The sequence below is a fragment of the Cebidichthys violaceus genome, unplaced genomic scaffold (genome assembly GCF_023349555.1).
Source record: "Cebidichthys violaceus isolate CVI_PGR_0920_01 unplaced genomic scaffold, fCebVio1.0.p SCAF_135, whole genome shotgun sequence".
Taxonomy (NCBI): Eukaryota; Metazoa; Chordata; class Actinopteri; order Perciformes; family Stichaeidae; genus Cebidichthys; species Cebidichthys violaceus.
Window position 1 is genome coordinate 21,073 of NW_027176302.1, and position 20,114 is coordinate 41,186.

The 20,114-nt window shown below is 44.4% G+C and overlaps 1 protein-coding gene across 4 annotated transcripts in view; it reads left to right on the top strand.

The window, feature by feature from the left end:
* Positions 1-20,114, top strand: part of ncoa2 (nuclear receptor coactivator 2) — a 52,393-nt gene that overhangs the window by 5,522 nt on the left and 26,757 nt on the right. For 2 of the 4 annotated variants that reach the window (XM_068708154.1, XM_068708156.1), the window contains exons 2-5: positions 7,438-7,523; positions 15,763-15,870; positions 16,720-16,892; positions 19,980-20,086. In XM_068708154.1, the coding sequence (XP_068564255.1) occupies positions 15,782-15,870; positions 16,720-16,892; positions 19,980-20,086 (369 nt within the window). In that variant the 5' untranslated portion in view covers positions 7,438-7,523; positions 15,763-15,781. The remainder of the gene's footprint in view (positions 1-7,437; positions 7,524-15,762; positions 15,871-16,719; positions 16,893-19,979; positions 20,087-20,114) is intronic. The other 2 variants (XM_068708155.1, XM_068708158.1) reach the window with 1 other exon arrangement.

A 20,114-nucleotide genomic window follows, 5' to 3' on the forward strand; every position in this document is an offset into this window, starting at 1 on the left:
CCCTCTCTCTCTCTCGCTCTCTCTCTCTCTCTCTCTCTCTCTCTCTCTCTCTGTCTTTCGCTCGCTGCTGACTCAGCAGTGTTCCCTTACTGACCTATAATATGGTTTTGCTTGCTTTATCTTTACTGTCTTTAGCGGCGTAGGGAATCTCCTCAGCTGACCCGTGTTTCCCATCCATACTGTACAGTTCAGGAACACAGTAGATTAACGTTATGGCTAGATTAAGCACAGCCCCATTGGCTGAAGTACTTGTTTTCCTTTTATTAATCACAAGAGCATAAAATGTTGCGCAGGTTCACGAGCCTCATATCGCGCCCCGTTAACTCCCACAATTAACCACAAACGGCGGGTGAAACGACCAGCAATAATAGGTGAACATGGTGTGCATGTAATTCAGCTCTACATGAAGTTACCTGATGGACATGCGGCCGTTATTTTTCTTAGCAAGTGGTCTAGCAATAGTTTTCTGAATTAAATATGGACTGAAGAGACGCTACCTGCAAGTGTGATAAATGCATCGTTGGGATGATAATAAATAGATCAAATACAGCAGGTCTCTTTTTTTACCGTGGGCTAGAGGGGGAAAGAAAGCATGTTTCCACCTTCTCCGAGCAATGAACACGCAGTACACATGTTTTAGAAATTGAGATGTCATGAACTCACCCACCACACTGAAGGTAACGATGGTGACTGTCAGTAAGTTAAACGCCATTTGTGTCCTTGTTCAGAAAGAGTATCTTTAACCCTTTTCCTTTTTTTGTGAATACCAACATAAAGGATGATTTATATATTCACAGACTGAAATTCAACATAATTTATCACCCCCCCCCCCCTCTAACAGGACTGCCAAATTACCTATAATTGCCCCGCGTGTAGTGTGTGGTATGCGTTTGTTTGCATGTCAAAATGCTTCCATTCATGCCTTTTACTCCAGAGATTTGTGGTTTTGGCACCTGATGTGGGCCGTCAAAACAAAACCGCCTCCCATCTCATCTGGCAGTGGAGTGCAAAACAAAGGCCATCATTGGATCAGAGACGACACGGGATAGACCGAGCCGTGACGCTGCGCTGATGCTACAGAAGCTGACGGACAGTATCTAAAGGTTCTTGACCCTAAGTAGAAATGAAAGAATTAACCGGTTTATTAACCACTTATCCGAACCTCTTGGTCCTGAGGAACACACCTGCCATGGCAGAGTTACAACGCTGCAGTATGTGTTTCATTTGGGTGCAAAAGCGAGCGAGCGAGCTGTGCCCAGCACGTCATTCGGAGTTCCTTCCAATTTAGTTGGATACAGAGCTGCGACGGTAGTTGGATATCTTTGCCGTGCGCTGTGTGTTTCTGCATCTGTACCACAGAGCTTTCCACCAGGATATGGATTAGTCAGCCAGTGGGGAAAAAGTATCCAGCTTGGTGGGTTCTAATGTCACCACTGTTCCATCTTGTGGAATATGGAGTGTATTATTAAAAAGGAAAATTAGATTTCTTGTGTGTTTTAGCCCACACTGTCTGTAAATAGCTTTGAATATTTAAAACCATGCCTATTCCTGACTTATCAGAACTTTCATACTCAAGATTTATTATTTCCTGAAACCTTCGCTGTGAGGTTTAATGTATTTTTTATTTAGAAACATTAATTCACTCTTATTTAAAGGTAAATAAAGAAGGTGATTTTTAAGGGAAACATGTTTTAGATCCAAAATCCCAAGCCTATGTTTTGTTTTTAAATAAAAAATAATTATACAATAATCTAAAAATAACATGTGAGTCACTTTACTCAAGTCATGTGAATCTGCTTCGTTAACCATCTTATCTTCACACTCACCATTGGTCATATTACCGCAGGACATTCCATTACAGCATATTTTTCTTTGATATTATTTGAGGCATCTGGCATTAGTTTGTATAACTGGTCAACGGCAATAAAAACAAAAGTGTTCCAGGACATTTCTTTCTTGTAAAGCGGCAGTGTGAGGCTGGGCCGTGGCCTAAATGTTCCTCATATGGGCCTGCTACGTTGACACAGTTTCCTGTTTGGCTGGACTTAAATGAGTGGCTGTTTTGCCTGGCAGCCGGTGCTTATGGGAAGCTCTGCTACACCATCATGTAAGGGAGGCACACGAGGAGCAGCCAGACGTGCCGCCGTGTCTGACACCAAGACCAGAGTCCCGTCTGACCCGGCACGGTTTCATCAGTGGTCAGCGGCTCGATAAGATAGAAGCACGGCAGTGTGCTCCTCCTTTTGTCTAATACCGTTCATTCTGGAGACTTCTGAACAGATTTACTTTGTGGGTGTTATTGGTATCAGTTATTTGAAAAAAAACATAATTTTAGCTATTATTCGTAACTGTCTCTCTTTCTCAATAAAGGTTAAATATCCGTCGTTGTGGGGTCTGCCTGACCTGGTTGTCAGCGAGCGTTTTAGCGCCGGGGGGGGGGGGGGGGGGGGGGGTGCGCTGCTTCACTTTATTCACTTTACTCTTTGCTCTGTCTGGTCCAATTACATGTTCTACTGTCAGAGCGGCAGCGCTCTTAATCAGGTAATGCCGGGGTTTAAAGTCATCCCCTGAAACGTCCTCTGCAGATTATTAACCTTCTCACACGTTGCTTCAATAAGCAGAAGGACCGTCTGCACTTCTTTCTTGCTCCCTAATTTAAATCTGGTCCGATCCACTTTTATTTAGTCGCGTTTTGCAGAATCGCCAGACACTGTGTGTGCGTCTGAGCGTCGGCCTGTCACATTGTCTCAAGTCTTTGACTGATAAAGTGACACAGTTGTGTCGGCTGATCTCCTTATCCCGAGTCTGCCTTCCACTGTACGGCCTCAGGCCTCCACGGGAACTAATTCCATACAAACTGTGACCCGCTTTAAAAGATGGTGGACACACAGGCACAATAGATGTGCATTTGACATGCAGACGAGTCACAAGATGCCGTGTACAAAGGTTGATCCCTTCTCTCTCTGCGTTTCCATGGCTCTTTTCTTCTTCTTTTTACAACAACTTATGGGTCTCATTTCGGTAAGTACACGTGCGTTTACTGTCCCTGAGGTCACAGCTGAAGGAACCGGATGTCATTTGAGCAACAGGTTGTGACGACACCTGACACAGGGTCGCACCCACCGGCACATCCGAGCAGCCCATTGAAATCTGCTGCAAAATCTGAGCCCACGTGTAACAAATACATTTGTTTTTTTATAGGAGGGTATCTGTGTATGTCGATGTCACTAAGGCTACAGGATTTTTTTTTTGTCCAAATAGTGCAGATCCTTAGCAGCCCTCATCTTCCTAACCCTCTTTGCATTGCTGGTGAAAGAAGATATCAACATTTACATTTTCAGTTTTTGATAGCGACTGTCTGGGTGAGAGAGAGACGATGAGTGTGACGTTAGCAGTAACGTTATATCAATGAACCTAACCGTGTGTTTACAGTTCATTTGTCGGTGAAGAAATGCTACAGCTTGCATCAAGACAAGTTCCCATGTCTTGCCATCTGCTGATTGTGGTGTAAGGAGTTAGCCTCAAGCTAGCAACAGCAGCGACCCGGGCTCACTTAAAGTGGGCGGACCTTTACGACGAACCTGCTGCTGTCATTTCAGCGACAAGCCGTTTCTCTTGAGTTTTGCTCAGCTTTTACATTTGTTTTAAATATTAACTGATGCCATTAATCGGTCGAGATTCTTACTGTCGGTTAACAGTTAAATTATGAATTATTAACATCCCTAATGACAATGCTTCCACTTTTTGGCTGAAGGAGGATTTATAGGTCAAATATAAGCTCACACTCATTTTCAGATGAAAATGATAAACATGAGTTTACAGAGCAGTTTTTTTTTTTCACATTTTAAAGAGGTTGTTGTGAAAAAAGCTCTTCCATATATATCAAGGTGTTTCTGATCATGGGTATCGTTTCTGTGCTTTAAAGCTGTACAGTTAAACATCTCCCCAGAAGAAAACCTGTTCAACCACATTCCAGTCATTCCACTGTTGAGCGTCACCTCTGACGTTTATGGGCGTCTTGTTCTTGGGCTTCCTGACACGCAACTGAGGCTGTACATTTTAGATTGTTACGGCCAGTCCATGGGTTTAAACCCGCTGCTTATAAAACAATACTTCTTAACCTATAAGCTGTCACAAGCCCCGTTTGTGGCGAAACATGTATACTTTGAGGAGATCTTTGTTTGGCAGACTAATCCGGTTATGGGATTTAGCACACCTCCCAGTTGCTCTTATGTGAACCAAAAATCAATTGATTATTGGTTAGCATGAGGGTCTTGACCAGACCGTGGTGTAACTAGAGCTAAACAGCCAGGTGTTTTCATTAGGATGGGCATCAGCCCTGATTCTTATTGGATTGAAGGCCATTATTGGGCTCCTGAAAAGGCACCAAGGAGCGGCTCCATTGGTGTTTAGCCTTTCGGCGACCTGGCCATTACGGTCAATTTCTAGCACATGAACCATCTACCCTTTTGTGCTATCTCAACCTGATTAGCCGGATCATTAGCATTATTAGCTCAGCCCGGTTGACAAAGCCTTTTTACTCGGATGGAGCCCATTGCCAACTCTGGGGGAGAGAGAGGGGATTACAGCGACACCCAAGGTTGGGCTTCAGGCAGCGTTTCTGCTCACATCCCTTGATGATTCTGCTCATTCAGTCACTCAGTGTGTTTTCTTTCTGATCAGTTTCACAATTCACATCATTTAGATTTGTCACAACATTAACGATAATGTGAGCTTTTGGGCTGAATTGTGAAACTGCCGATTTAGTTACAGTTTAAAGGTCTGCACTCTGTTTAATGGGAGCTTGAACTTCTAACCCGATGATCTTTGACCTCCTTTAAATACTAACAGATGGTTGGACTGTGAATGAAACACTCCCACGACCCCGTGCCAGGTTCTAGAGAGTGTGTAGATTCATTTATTTTTGTGACTTTTCATATTTGTGCTTGAGTTTCTATTTATTTATTTTTTTTTAAAGAGGCTTCACTGTGATTTTACAAGTAGCCGTATGGATTGTGTCACGCCGGCATTCAAGGTAACATGAAACTCGATTAATGTTGCCGCTGAGGCTCGGTGACAGTCTTGGCAGGGTGGTGTGTTTTTGTTTAGGTTCCACCGTGTGTCATTCAGCTCTTCCGTGCCAAGTATAATAGCCCGTCAAGGAAGGAAAGCTCCGCAGGTCTTTCCTGAGAACTTCTTCTGTACCCGTGTGGGTTTGGCGATGTGCACACTGGCGTGCAGGCATATGTGCAGGCGGTGCTTCTAATGGGACTCGCCACTGGTCTTGGATCACACCGCTAATATCACAGGAAGAGCTGGCATGGGCTCAGCTGGTCTAATGTGTGAGAGGCGGTTTGCTCTCATACTGTGAACCTTGCTCATGCTGTCTCGCGTGGAGCATTAAACCCGCATATAAAAGTATGTTAATCGTTAGCACAGGCTAACGCACCAACAGCCGCTACAATGACAGATGCCTCGGTTTTGCTTGCTAAACAATAGTTTTATTTTATAACCTTTTGATTAAATACTTCCTGTTGTATCGCTGAATTAATTTGATGAGAGGAATCGCTATCATTAAGTGGATCTTCTTACCAATTACATTTCTATACAAAGAAAAGACTTCTCTCCTTGTAAAGATCTGTCAGCTGGAAGTGTTTTGATCCAGTTTGGCGATTTTTGAAAATGATTACTGTTCAACGAGCTCAACGGAGTGTTTTCACACTTCTGCCTTATTCTGTCACTCAGTGCACAGATCAAGGGCCGGACCGAGCACGTGACGGCATTAAAGCTCAGAGGAAATTCCTCCAAAGGATGAGAACTGAGAGTTATGCAGAAAAAGGAAAAGTGAAAGAGGAAGGTGGAGTTGAGAAACGCAGAGTTATGAAAGTGCATTTAGACGAGGTTGACTGTAGCATTCAAGACACACCAGCTATTTTATACTTTTACCACACTTGATGATTAACCCTATATAGATCAAGATTTCATATTGAAACTGTACATGTGGTTACCTTCCCCGACGCATCACAGATTTCGGCTATTTGAGTGAATGTGTAGCGGCGGTTTCAGAATGCTGAATATCACCTTTCCGCATGGCTTCGGTTCAATAGGGAGGAGTTGGTTTACTCTCCGGTTATGCCAGAACATGACATCACGTGAGTGCATTCCTCAGCTGGCTCACTTTGGCAGGTATTTGGGAGAAGTCACCCAGGCCAAAAAGGGGGGGGCTGGCTGGTTCTTCCACAGCGGCCGTTCATCGGGAGCTTCTTCCATCAAAGTCGAGCGGAATCCTTTCTTTTGAGTTACCAGTGGAATTTTCTAATTATCCAAATGGGAATATCATTAAAAATTGAAAGTTTTCTCCTGTCTAATTAATTGTGTTCCATGATTAAAAAAGACACAATGTAATAGGCTTTCAGGTCCCCAAGGAGATGGAACGACTTGCAGCTTTATGCTAACTTAATGCAAACCGTTAGCACCAGATAACGTGACTCGTTGAGAGTTTGAAGCACATTAACAGTTAACTTAAGTTTGACATTTTGGTGCATATAGCTTAGCTTTGCATTATGTTGACTTATAATACAAAAGTACAGCATTTTGTGTTGAAGTAACTTTTCTCTTTCTAATTAACTAGTGTGTGTGTGTGTGTGTGTGTGTGTGTGTGTGTGTGTGTGTGTGTGTGTGTGTGTGTGTGGGCGTGGGCGGGCGTGGGCGGGCGTCTGGGTGTGTGTGTATTGAAACTCATGAGTCAGTAAAGCTTACTCAGTGGGGCTCGGCTGTGAGAACTCCCAGTATGATTAGTAATACGCTGTTATGTAGTATTACTTTGATGTGATCATTTTTCTATGCAGATGTTGTCCAGATTACACAGTGGGAGTTTACAGTAGTTTTGCTTCTTGTGCAAATTAATGATGAAACATGGACGGCATGAGGTTCAATATTTATTTATGTTTATGTCGTCGCACGGTTTACTTTTGACTCTTTGTGATGATCCCTCCGTGGGAGCGGTCCTTGTCTTCAGTGTGTGGGGAGCGGTATTACTGTGGGCTGGTATTGTTTTCAAATATTTACCTTTTTTGAAGCATTGTTGTTCCGTTACAGCGTATATAAGAAATGCAAAAACATGAAAATTGTCTTTAATATAGTTGGAGCTGAAACAATGAATCACTTAGTTGATTGACAATCTGCAACAGTTTTCTCACGAAAAATATCACTTTGGACCATCTACTGATTATTGTCTTGATGAGTCGATAATGACAACAAATGTTAGTTGTGGCCCTGAATATATTCTTATGTCTTCTTATGTGACTGTTGGAGTACAAAAATGCCACAGCACAAACCTAAAGCCTTCCTTTACTATACACTGTTCTACCATGGTAATGAGTTGTACTGATGTACTCCGTGTACTGTACGCGCCAACTGTACTGTTATTTCTTCCAGCAGGGAGACGTGGACGATGCTTAAAGGTTTCGCAGCATTACCGTCTTGCAGCAATGGCCTGAGGGACTCTCTGGACTGAAACCAAGGTGAGGAGCGAAGCCAGCTCTCTTTTACACAATGTGCTGTGCAAAGTGTCAAATAGACACTCCAACCCAAACACACAATGCCCAAGTGCAGATGATGCAAAGATTAGGGGTGTGTGTGTGTGTGTGTGTGTGTGTGTGTGTGTGTGTGTGTGTGTGTGTGTGTGTGTGTGTGTGTCCCTCCCTCCCTCCCTCCTGCAGTGGCAGTTGTATTGGCTCGGGTCTCCAGCTGGGATAACTGTTTCCTGTACATGATCTGAATTCTCGGCAGTTTGTGGCTGATTTGTCTTTTCTTTTTTTTAAGGTGGTTTGAAAATGAAAATCTCCAAGTAATTATCATCAGATAAGCAACATCGTGAGAACTTTGTTTACTTACTTGTCAGAATTCGGTTTTAAACAATGATTTGGTTTCGTACAGACATGAAGCTTAATTCTCTGCCCCATTTTCCAAAAGTTCTTGCCTGACTTTTTGTCAAAGTTAGAGCTGCATCCGATCCAAAAGTTCCGTTGGTCTGCAATATTCATCCATCATGTGCGGAGGAAAAGAAAAAAAAAGCTCCAGTCCATTCTCTCTGTGAGGTTGTTACTTACTCTACAGGTTAGAGGTCAGATGGTGTTGGCTACAATGTGTCTTTTAGGATTACTGCATTGCCAGCAGTTACAAAACCACATTTGAGTGGACTCAAAATAATAGTTTGGTTTGCAGTTAGTTAAAATGGACTTTAGTTTACTGTGTGTGTGTGTGTGTGTGTGTGTGTGTGTCCAAGTCCAATATTTATATTTTCCTACATAATATAGCTGAAGCGGTGCACTCGTCCTGCAGTTAAAAAAAAAAAGATAAAGTTAATTAAATTTCCTATAACGTCCTGCTGTGCTTTTTATACAATCTGTCGAGGATTGAGTGTCATGAACAATATACAAACGTTTGAATGTGTTCTTATGTCAGCAGCAGCACTTAAGAGGCACAGGGCAAACCTTAAAATTGCTATTTAGACTCTCAGTATGGAGGGATCATTAATTGAAACTGTTTCGGTTCAGAGAAGAGTTTCCAGTGTTTTAACAGAACTCAACGAGGTGTTTGACGTCTAGGAAACCCAGAGCCAGGGTCCAAAATTAACTTTTTGCCTTACCGGCCAAGGTGGCTGCTAGATGAGAACATTTACTGCCCAAAAATAATAATAGCCTACGTTTTTTATTCTGTTGTAGCACGTTCAGGTTTTCTTCAAAGCGAAGTCTTTCCTTCTGAGAGTCATTTCACGAAGGTTGTGACAATCACACGTAGAGGTCCAGAGACAGACGGGGCTGGACGGCCGGCGAGAAACTTAAGGGATTTCTTTTTTTGATGCGGCGTTCCACTGGATTGACGTGACGGTAATCTCTATAAGCAGGTTCTGTAATCATTACTGTTTACGTTAAAGACATAGGCCGGCTCACTGTTGGCCAACTGTATTAATCTCTCACGCATCTGAACGCTTAAAACCCACACAGAGCAAAGCTCCTTCTCTCTTCGGCTTCATTCATACTACAGTTGAGGGTCTGGTTACAAAATGTGTAATAATCACATCAACCAAATTATCGCAATTTGCTCAAATGTGGGCCTATAAACATACTGTCGACTATGTCTACCTGGCTTAGTTGAGACAGTCTATCAATCCAGTGCTCTCATCCACGGGTCAATTGTTTACTAGATTTTATTGTAGAGAGGTGCTTATTTATACCAGTTATTCATTTTTGCGCCCCCCCACCATGATTCCAGCTCTCCTCCCCCTCCCGGAGTCTCTCTCTCTGACAGCTAGAGCCTAGCATTCTGTGCTATCCCTCCCTTTCCCCATCCTGCGACATCCTAAAGTGACTGCCAGTGTTAAAGATTCATGAGCGTGATCAGCTTTCAGTAAATGGGGGAGGGGGGGAGGGGGGGGGGGGGGGGGCTGAGCAGAGAGTTGGCTCCTGGTTGCACTCTGGCACTTTAGAGCCATTACCTTGCAGTGATTCTGGAGCTCATTAGTGAGACTTGGTAGCAGACAAGGTGCATACCTCTCCGTTCTATGTTTACAGCGTCTTGGTTGTGTGATTTCAATGGAGCAGATTTGCCTCGAGTACACTGAGTAACCAGGTAACTAGAGGGGTTTAAATGTCATTTAGCTGACTGTGAAAACTGGGCAGTCTGAATAGTGACACCCACACCGAACACAACGCCTCTGTGAAAAAGGCCTGTTACCTGTTCCTCTACTGTCTCTACACTCTCTCTCCCGCTCAACGATCTGATCCCTAAAGGTTCTGAGGCGCTCAAGTCTGGTTAAATCCAAGGTTCACTGTTTCAAATTCACATTGCTCTTAATCTCCTTCAATCCGTCATCACGTTCCTCCCTCCATCTCCCAATGCCTCCCCATTGACCCAAAACCTAATATCGGAACATCTGGTTCAAGGTAACGGCAGCTGTCAACAAGGCCAGAGTTCACCGCAGACCCCCCCCCCCACCCACCCACCCAAGTTGTGTTGTGTTGAAATTGATATTGTCTTTAAATGCATGTTTGTCTTTAATACCATCTGACATGGCTCCAACATGTTTCTGTGTGTTTTGGCTCTCTCAGCACTTCTTCTCACCCTTGCATATATTAGAGATGTAAACTGAGAGGATGCGATTCCTCTGGGCCCCTCCCCTGTCATGATTTCCTCCTCAGTTCGGGGGGAAAACAAACAGCCCGTGTTGCAGCACACCAGAAGCAGTCTTTATTGGCGCTTTCCCGTTTTTTCTTGTTTCCCTCTCGGGGCCCGTTGTGCCAAGAAGCCGTGTGAGGACAGATTACGCACCAGAGAGACATTGTTCAGTGCCCCACTGTGGTTTTGCACTTTCTGAAAGAGCCCCCCCCCCCCATTATTATAGTGCAGGAGGCTTCAAACACTTCCCCAATAGTGTTTGAAGTAATTTAATGCACAGTCATGCCCAAGTTCCAGAAGCTCTGGGTGTGTCTTTCTAATCAAAGCCCTGCTAACCCACATCATTACAGGAATGGCACACTGGCACATGCCCTCTCCCCTTGGCAATCAGACACAGACCCCCCCTCTGCATCTGTTCCCCCCTCCCTCCCTTATACTATGACTGGAATTGGTGATTCAGTGTTTTTGAAGGCCCCCCCCCCCCTCTGGTGATTTGCATGTAACTTGGCTCTCTCTGTGGTTATGTTAGCTGAATTTCATTAAAGAATAACTTTAGCTAAACCTGAATGTTAGAAGGGGTGTCACAGTTTTACAGTGTGTGTATTTTAATAAACATTAAAAGTTAAAACACAACTGTCCATTATTAGCTTTGGTGTGTGTGTGTGTGTGTGTGTGTGTGTGTGTGTGTGTGTGTGTGTGTGTGTGTGTGTGTGTGTGTGTGTGTGTGTGTGTGTGTGTGTGTGTGTGTGTGTGTGTGTGTGTGTGTGTGTGTAATAAAGTGGCCAGGGAGTGTATATCACAAGATTGGAAAATGTATGCAAAATCATATATGTAAAAAAAAAAAGAAATCATCTGTCTACAAATCATTAGTTTGAATTGGGGTTACACTACAGATAATGTATAATGATGATGTGATAATCTTGTCTATCAATTTGCTAAAAGTCAACAAAAGGCCCTAATAGTCACACCCAAGAAGTGCTTAATATCCCAAAATATCAATGTATTCCCTTTTTTATTTTGAGAAATAACTGGCTAATTTATCACCATAAATCCATTCCACGTTTCATTTCCCTTTGACTACGAAAATTCTGAAAAGTTCACTTTTGTATCACGTCACACTGACGCAGCTCAACATTTGCAGACCAAAACAGGCCGTGGAGTCTTGCCATCGTGGACGTATGAAAATTCAGAAATTGATCTGGGTGCTGTAGCGGGATACTGCTCATCGTGACTGCTTTAGAGTCCCCATGCAGAGCCAACTGCACCGTGTTAGCATCGCCTCTCAGGCCTCACAGCAGCAACGGTTCAGTTAAAGGTTCCATTTGTTGCGAGGCGTTTATTGCAGTCGGATACAGAGTGTCATGTACAGGTTGTACCAGCTGGGTTTGACAGAAGAAACGGCTTCGTCCTCGGCTCTCTGGGCAACAACAGCGGCAGCAGCAGCAGCAGCGGCGGCGGCACCAACTTGTTGTTTCTGCATTCCTACCTCACCAGACTGGTTGGCTCCAGCTCGGTCCTGGAGAGTCTGCTCTTGTGACACCTAAGACATGAGCAATGACACACCTATGATCACCTCCCTCAAGTGCACCCAGTGCTTTCAAAGTCAATAGATTTTTCAAACTTTAACTCGGCTGGGCAATATATATCGATATATCAATATTGTGAGATGAGGCTGGATATTGTTGGATATTGGGTATCATAATATGGCATAATAAGTGTCTTTTCCTGGTTTTTAGGGCTTTGTTACAGTAAAGTGATGTCATTTTCTGAACTTACCAGGCTGTTCTTTACCTTTACCCACTTAGTCATAACCACATCACTGATTATTTATCAAAAACAACCCGTGTTGCGTAAACATTTTTTAAAAGCACTAATGATGACTACAATTTGGGGCGACTAGCCCACTAGGCTAAGAGGGTTGTCTGGGAACCGGAGGGTCGGCAGTTCGATCCTTGGCTGGGATGTGAGCTGAGTCGAAGTGTCCTTGAGCAAGACGCTGTCCCCCTAGCAGCTCCCCGGGCGCCTGTCATGGGCAGCCCACTGCTCCCTGGTACAGGGATGGGTCAAATGCAGAGAAAAATTTCCCCCTCAACGGGATAAATATAGTGTAATAAATAAAAATACAATATCGTCGCTATATTCATCGAGGTATTTGGTCAAAGAATATCCGGATGTGTGATTTTCTCCGTGTCATCCAGCCCTTCTGCCTGCTTGAGTCCCAATAATAAAATCTCATATCTCGTGAATCGGTCTAATAAACAGGTTCAGATATTGGAAACATCCTCAATGTTGCGGAGGCAGCGCTGTGCTTATTACAGTAGTTTAATAACACAACCCTTCATTTAGCCCTATGAGTCACATAGATAGGCCGCGGTGAGGAGGAAAACCTGTAATGAAGTGAGAAGTGTTGAGTTCACACTGGCAGGGCTGACCTGTCGGCACACAGACATACAATTATGGCCGCCGTCTTCTAAGTGTGTGTTTGTGTGAGAGGGAGAGATGGGAAGAGGTGTTTACTACACTTATGTAAGTGGGGGAACTTGAGCTCATCCCAACTGCGAAGAGTCAAAACAACTGCACGGAGGCTATCCGTTCCAGTGAACTTCATGTCCCCAGCGTCATTTCCAGTCACATCTTTGGTGTGGACTTTCCCAACGATCGTCCGGCTGCCAGGGCTTTGCCAGCAACAGCAAGCAGTTGGCCAAACAAACTGTAGATAGCAGTTCATACTTCCAAGTGTAAAATGAACCCCCTCATTTTTAACAAATTGTCACACAATTTTTTTTTTTTAAGATCTTCCACATTTGTATTTGTCCTCTTTTTACTATAATAAAAATGTGATATGGCCTTACCATTCATTATTTTTTTTCTAGCTTTGTTGAGTTTTCGCTTAATATTTCTTCAAATGCTGCTTGCTTTCATTCTTAATACTTGTGTGAACAATGATTCCACACCGTCTGTCTAACATAAGGTAGCCTGAAATGATGATGGGCCGTATGTCTCGACTTACAACGCTAATGAACTAAATGAGCTGACAGCTCGATGAACTGCAAAACGTGAGAGATGCCCTCCAGAATTTGACAATCAGTTCAAAGTATAATGAATTCTCTTCCCCCAACCCCCACTTATCCTACATCGCTCTGAGTCAATGATATCTGCACACAGCACAGGTGCCCTCCTTTTAATCAGAGGGTCGGCGGTTCGATCCCCGGCTCCTGCTCCGCTAGTCTCATGTCAATGTGTCCTTGAGCAAGACACTTAACCCCAAAATTGCTCCCATAGCTGCGTCTAAGGTATGTAGATAGATACTGACTTGTAAGTCGCTTTGGACGTCTGCTAAATGACTGTAATGAAAAATAAGCATGTTGTGGAAAGAGATGACATTATCCGACCTAAACACAGAACTTGTAGAGTGCGGGTTTCTGGCACAACGCCACCTACTACTTCCTAGGTGCATGAAGAAATTTAACAATTATAATAACATTAAAATTGGTCTATATACTTTTAGTGTCGCTGGAGTTTTGACATCACTGAACACAAACCATGGAAGCAGCATGCTGCCATTCACTTTTCTAACACCAGCGCCCAGCTGTTTATATCTGCCTAGAGATCCCTCGCCATTCTTCCCATGTGAAGCTCGGGCACCCCAGCAACAAACCTGGCCCGCGAGCCCTCTTGCCAGGCAGTCTGACTGTCTGCGTTGGTGTCATTGAGACGTGCCTGGTACTTCCAGTCTCTCTCCTTTTTTTTTTTTTTTTTTTGTCTCAACGTACACTGACCCATCATTACTGCCATGTCAAGGAGACGAAGGCAACCAATCATATCCGTCCCCGGCGGGACGAGCGCAACCAATCGGGTCTAGAATCCCCATGGTAACTTGTGCTGGAAAGCCCCGGCGCAACCAATAGGAATGGAGAGTGCCACTTAGCTGTGAGAGTTTTAATGGCCTGTTTCTGTTGTCATTAATAAAAGCACACAACCTCTGCTATAAGAGGCCGTTGTAATTTCGGCAGAGAGCTCGGCGCCACGGTGTAACGACACCCCGAGAGCATAACGCAAAGGACGCGTGCACAGCGATGTTTGTGTTCATCACTTTCCCATACAACTGTACAGGACTCGAGTCACTTATCAACAGAACAGTGGGAACGTGTTTTACCCTTCAGAGTCTCCTCTGCCTCTCTAGCCACCGCTGCTGTGACTTCCTCCATTTGAGCACAGACCCTACCATTAGCTTGAAGTAGGTCACCCAAGGCCAGGAGGGAGCCAGGCTCAAGTTTGCATGGTCACTAGCTCCCTTTTTTTTTTTAGTTTAGCCTGCTCCTGCTAAGCTATGCTATTCCTCCCTGCTCCACACCGTACTGTGCTCTGTTGTGCATTATGTAATGGCTGAGCAGCGAGCGGTGTTTGTCACCCGTTTCCATGGTTTGAGTGGCTGAGAGTGTATCACAGCACGGCCTCATTGGGGGGGGGGACCTTTTTCTCTCTCTAGGTCTCGTTTTCCTGTCGTAATCTGCCCCCCTCCCCCCCTCTGTAACCCTATCAATGCAGATGGCTGCAGATCTTACATCGTTGCAAGGAGAGATTATATTCCCATGCTTACGTTTACAGACGTCACCGTTTGTTTTGAAATAGTGTTCACATCTTCCACGCAGCAGATATCGTCCTCGATTGAAATCCAGATCCATTAGCCACCGTTGGATTTTTGGTGCAGATGATGTTGGTAATTAATAAGACATCGCTTTGATCAATAATTGATTGTCTTTCATGAAGTAGCGTGAAGTTCAGCCGGTGCCGGCTCGCAAAGTAAGAGGAGGAGCGGAATAGAATATAGGTTGAGCATCCACACCAACCTATATTCTAACCTATATATCTCTACATTGATTTGGATTAGGAACGCAACATCAATTCGTACCAGAACCGTTGACATTGCAGAGTAAGCCCTCAGCCAGCTTGTCACTTTAGATCGCGCAAGTAACACAACATGAATTCGTACTTAAGATCTCGTGCTCTGTGGCCTGATTTCAGAAAAGGCAGACGAGATAGTATTGTTGCGTTTCATTTTTTGAGTGACTTACAAATCACTGCAGGTAAAGCGATCTCAGAGGTACCCGGTAAACAGGGACACACGTTGTGATTTATAAACCCCACTCTGCTCTCACTGTGGGCTTTTGCCTGGTATCGTGTAGCGAATGGGCTTTTCTTGGTGCGTGGTTGAGCGCGCAGTCTGGTGCTGTGGGCAAAGCGCCGTGTTCTCATTTCAGCGTCTCTGGGGAGAGCCGCACCATCAGAGAGAAATGATTGAATCTCTTCCTCCGCTCCATTTTCACTCATTTCTCCCGGAGTGGATCAACCTGTGCCCCCAGCGCAGGAGTGAGTGAGTGTGTGTGTGTGTGTGTCTGTGTGAGTGAGTGAGTGAGTGAGTGTGTGTGTTGTATGCAGATGCACACGTTGGCATGTTCACACACCGACAGTATATAAGTGGTTTTCCACATAATTCTGCCTTTTGGAGTTTGCAGTCAATCCGTCAAATTTCGTATGTGTGTTTTCATAGATCTGTGTGTTCTTTTTTTCTTTTTTTTCCAGACGCTGATATGCATTGAGGATGAGTGGAGTCGGTGAAAACCCATCTGACCCTGCCCGGGCAGAGTCACGGAAACGCAAAGAATGTTCTGCCGAACTTCTAGGACCGAGGTAAGTCTGGTACCTCAAGCCAAATGGCAGATTTCTCCCACAGGAAGACGTTTCTACTTGATTTAATTGGGCACACTTGAACGCAACGAGAACGGTACGAGGGAAATGCAGTCACGCAACAATCGTCAGGTTCAGACGTTTTTATCAAAAGTGTGTGGTCAGCAACTTGCTTCAACGGCCGCTGTGCTTTGCAAAATTGCCCGTTGCCAAACCATTTACTACCCATTAAACAAAGGTGATGTCGGACTTTTGAAAATGGCGAGAAATAGAATAAAGCTCCAGCCACTTATAAAATATGTTATACTCACATTCTAGTAGTTACCAAAAAGGGCTGTGTGATACTGTGGCAGCTAACCCTGGAGCACTGTTACAGTCTGTACAATAAATCTGCATAATTTATCTGTAGACGAGCATTAAAGAACGAGGGTTTTCTTTATTGATGTTGTGCTCCATGTTGGCACAATGAAGAGGCCTCGAGATATATTTCAAGCCATATGGAGAATCATTGACCCCTGCCTTATCCCTCTTCTGACTCCTCTCCATGCCAAGGTTTGCAGTAGATGTTGTGCTTTTGGCAGCTATGAAAACGAGAGGGCTCTTCAGTCATATCAAGAGACGTGTGCGGACACTCATCCGTGGTGTAGTTTTATAAATCTTCTTTCCTGCCCTGCTCTAAGTTCTTTCTCACGGCCCATTCATTCTGTTTTTTGTGAGAGTATTGCTCTTTCAATCTATGCAATTTACCCATATTTTAAACCTCTTTTTCGTGCTTTCCGTCCCTCCTGCTGTTACCGTCTTCTTCTTCTTCATCGCTTTCTCTCACCCCGGTCTTTCTCTTTGTCTCCGCAGTCCGAAGCGGAGCAACGAGAAGCGCAACCGCGAGCACGAGAACAAATACATCGAAGAGCTCGCCGAGCTGATCTTTGCCAACTTCAACGACATCGACAACTTCAACGTCAAGCCCGACAAATGTGCAATCCTGAAGGAAACTGTGAAACAGATCAGACAAATAAAGGAGCAAGGTACAACCTCTAATGATTTTTTTTTTGACACTTTATCTATGTCTGTTGAAGAAAAGGTCAAGGTAACGGGACCCAAACAGTGAAAGGAATACCATTACTGTGCAGCTGGTTGCTTTTTCTGGAGCATTTATTTCACAATATCTGTTCATCTACAGTTTTTATGACATACGACCTACATATACAGCTCAGTCTAAGTGAGTACCTGCAAATGGGAATAACACTGGTTTGAATTGAAGCCACTTATGCTGCGAATAAGGTGCTACAATATCGTGGATATGCTTAGGATGTGGTTGCATAACCACAAGTGGCACAGGTGGCACCGTGTTGGCAGAAGCATCGGGTTTAATGTCATAAATGTTATGCGTTGGGCTCTGGTCCACACACAATAATTGATGTTGTTATTAAAGAGCAGCACATGTGATTTAATGTTCCCCTCCATCACTTCATCATGCGGATGAACCCGAGCAGTTTTTTGTTGGCTGCCGGTCTTTCCCGCTTCTATCCTGAGCCAGAACATCAGGCGAATGGATCAGCCTGTTCAGTTCTACTCGCAAGCTTCTCTTTTCTGCTTCTCTTTAGCAATTAGTTGAGGTCTGTGTTTTTACTTTTTTTGTCTTCTTATAGGTCCCAAACATAGCAAAAACTAAAGTTGTAGCTTTCTATACGTAAACATTAAGGCAGATATTAAACTGTTGTAATAGGCTTGTGCCGTGCATACAAGGAACAAAAAGCAACAGAGCGACGGGTAGACAAAAGAGTGGCCCACTCGAGGTATACATGACCGACTGATGACGTCAACTTGTTTTATGTGACTCACAGAGCCAAGCGTTATGTAATGGTGAGCAATGTGATGCAAAAATCACACATAAACCCTGGCTACCGTCTGACCGTCCCTCCCCCCACTCTACTGTCTTATTTCATACCCCATCCCTCCCTCCTTTGGTTTCCTTTCCTCACTCTTATTGACACTAGGCTAGAGTAACATCCCCTGGCTGTGTCTAAAGGCATCATTGTGTTTGTACAGCAACCTCTGAGGGGAAGGGCTAAACTCAGCGATAGACACCTTTTCCTCGCTAACACAGAGAGCTTCACCTCATCTTGCATGGTTCACATTGTTGAGTCAGAGATGCACTGATATGTCTTGATGCTCAAAGTCTGTGTTGCATCCTTTCACCACCACCATGTGTTCTTTTCATTGCACATCATCTGCCATCTGTTTAGTATGGTTCGCAGTGCACAATCTCTCTTTCTATAGGCTTGTTGTTGTCGTCGTCGTCCCCCGCCCTGAGAGCATCGTTACTGTGTGAAATATACACTCAGTTTATGGCGACGGTACTGAATGTATTAAATTACACAAATGTGATTTAATAATTCTCACTGACGGGTGTCACAGCCCTGCAGAGACATGCAATGCCGCTATGATGGCCTTTGAAAGAGTGGCCTCCTACTGAAAGCTGTTCAGTCGTCCCTGTTTGTTCCTTTTTTTCTGTTTTCATCTTGTTGTTTCTTAATAGTTGATGAGTTATGATTGATGAGTTATGATATCTTTATAGAGCTTATAAAATAAAGGCATCGTCAAGCGTTTTACAACTCCCTTTACACTCCTAACTGCTCGCTCGTGCCGACGCAGCCTTCACAGGCTGGAGGGGGACACATACAGTAGCTGCTGAGCTGCAGCTAGTAGATATACAAGTACATTGTTTGTATTCATTATACATATGTGAAAAATGTCAAAACACACCCCTATGTAAAATAAGAGAGAGAAGAATAGCGTATATAGCAAATGTCTCGGCAGTTATAGATTATGTAGCAGACGTGACCCTGATAAATAATCACTTCCTCCCTCTATCTGTGGCACAGTTCTTTAGACGGACGGAGAGCCAGTGAGGGCTGCGCTGACTGTGAGTGATGGCTCTGTACCCAGGGCAGCTGTGCTGGTATACTGGGCCCCGCTGGGCCTGGAGGGGTCCTGCTGATGCACACATCATTAATGCTGAAAGAGATGAATGTGGGTGCGTGCGGTGTTGCACGAGCCCACAGAGGGGGAAACCTGCATTTGTGTCCGTGTTCACACATCTACACCCCCCCACACACACACACACACACACATACACCCTCACACCCTCACAAACAAACAAAAAAAGAAAGAAAGGAGGACATGATTTTGTTTTCTTTTCACCACAACATTCTCTCACCATATGGTCAGTCTTCTTCTTGGCATGGTGCGACAGTTAAATGTGCCCCCCCCCCCCCCCCCTCTCCAACGGCCCACTCATATTCTGCCTCTCATCATCATCTCCAAAAGTAGGACAGCCTACGCTCTGAACATAAGGCTTCTCTGCATGGTTATTAACCCAATCACTCACATGGACAACTGCACAACACCACAGTGCAGGTACAGGAGCTTACAGGAAACTCCGGTAAACCCATCGCAATGATTACATTAGAAGGTTTGTGGCAGCACCTTTTGAGTCCACAGCACAATAAACTATGAAACTATGTTCATGGTGTTGAAACGTCACGGGCCAGTTAGGAAAGGGTTTATGATCAACTCGCCTGACCACATAGTAACAACTTGCTACTCTATTGGGAGCGAGAGTTGTTTACACACTGTCACTGTCTCCATAATAGCCTTTTTTTTTGGACGGGACAGTGCAATCCATCCAGTGGCTGCCACCAGCGCGGCAGATGCGTGCTCTGACACGGTCCTTTTACAGCGACCTTTCACTCCGCTCGCTGTCTTGGGTTCAAGCCACGGCAACGTGTTTTGACAATGGGACAAAATGTGTTTGCTTTATAGCCGGAAAGATACTGGGTTCAAAGCCTTGTCAACAAGTGACCTCTTTGAAGTATGTGGGTCAATGTCAGAGCGAAGCAAAAATGGTTTCTCTCATTTCTGACCTGCATGTTTTTGGGGTCATGTTTTTGTGATGTAGTTCTGTTCCCCATAACAACGGAATATCGTCGCCTCGTATAACTACAGGGCAGGTTTTATGTCAAGTTGTTAAGATTGAGATCCATGTTCTCTCGAATCAATCGTTTGTTTTTGTTTGCCTCTAACCTTTTTGTCATCGACTTTTCTGTCAGCAGAAAAAGCTGCAGCAGCAAATGAGGAGGAGGTGCAGAAGGCTGATGTCTCATCAACGGGCCAAAGTGTGATTGACAAAGATGCCTTGGGACCAATGATGCTGGAGGTGGGTTGTCTTTGCTCATTCATAGTGT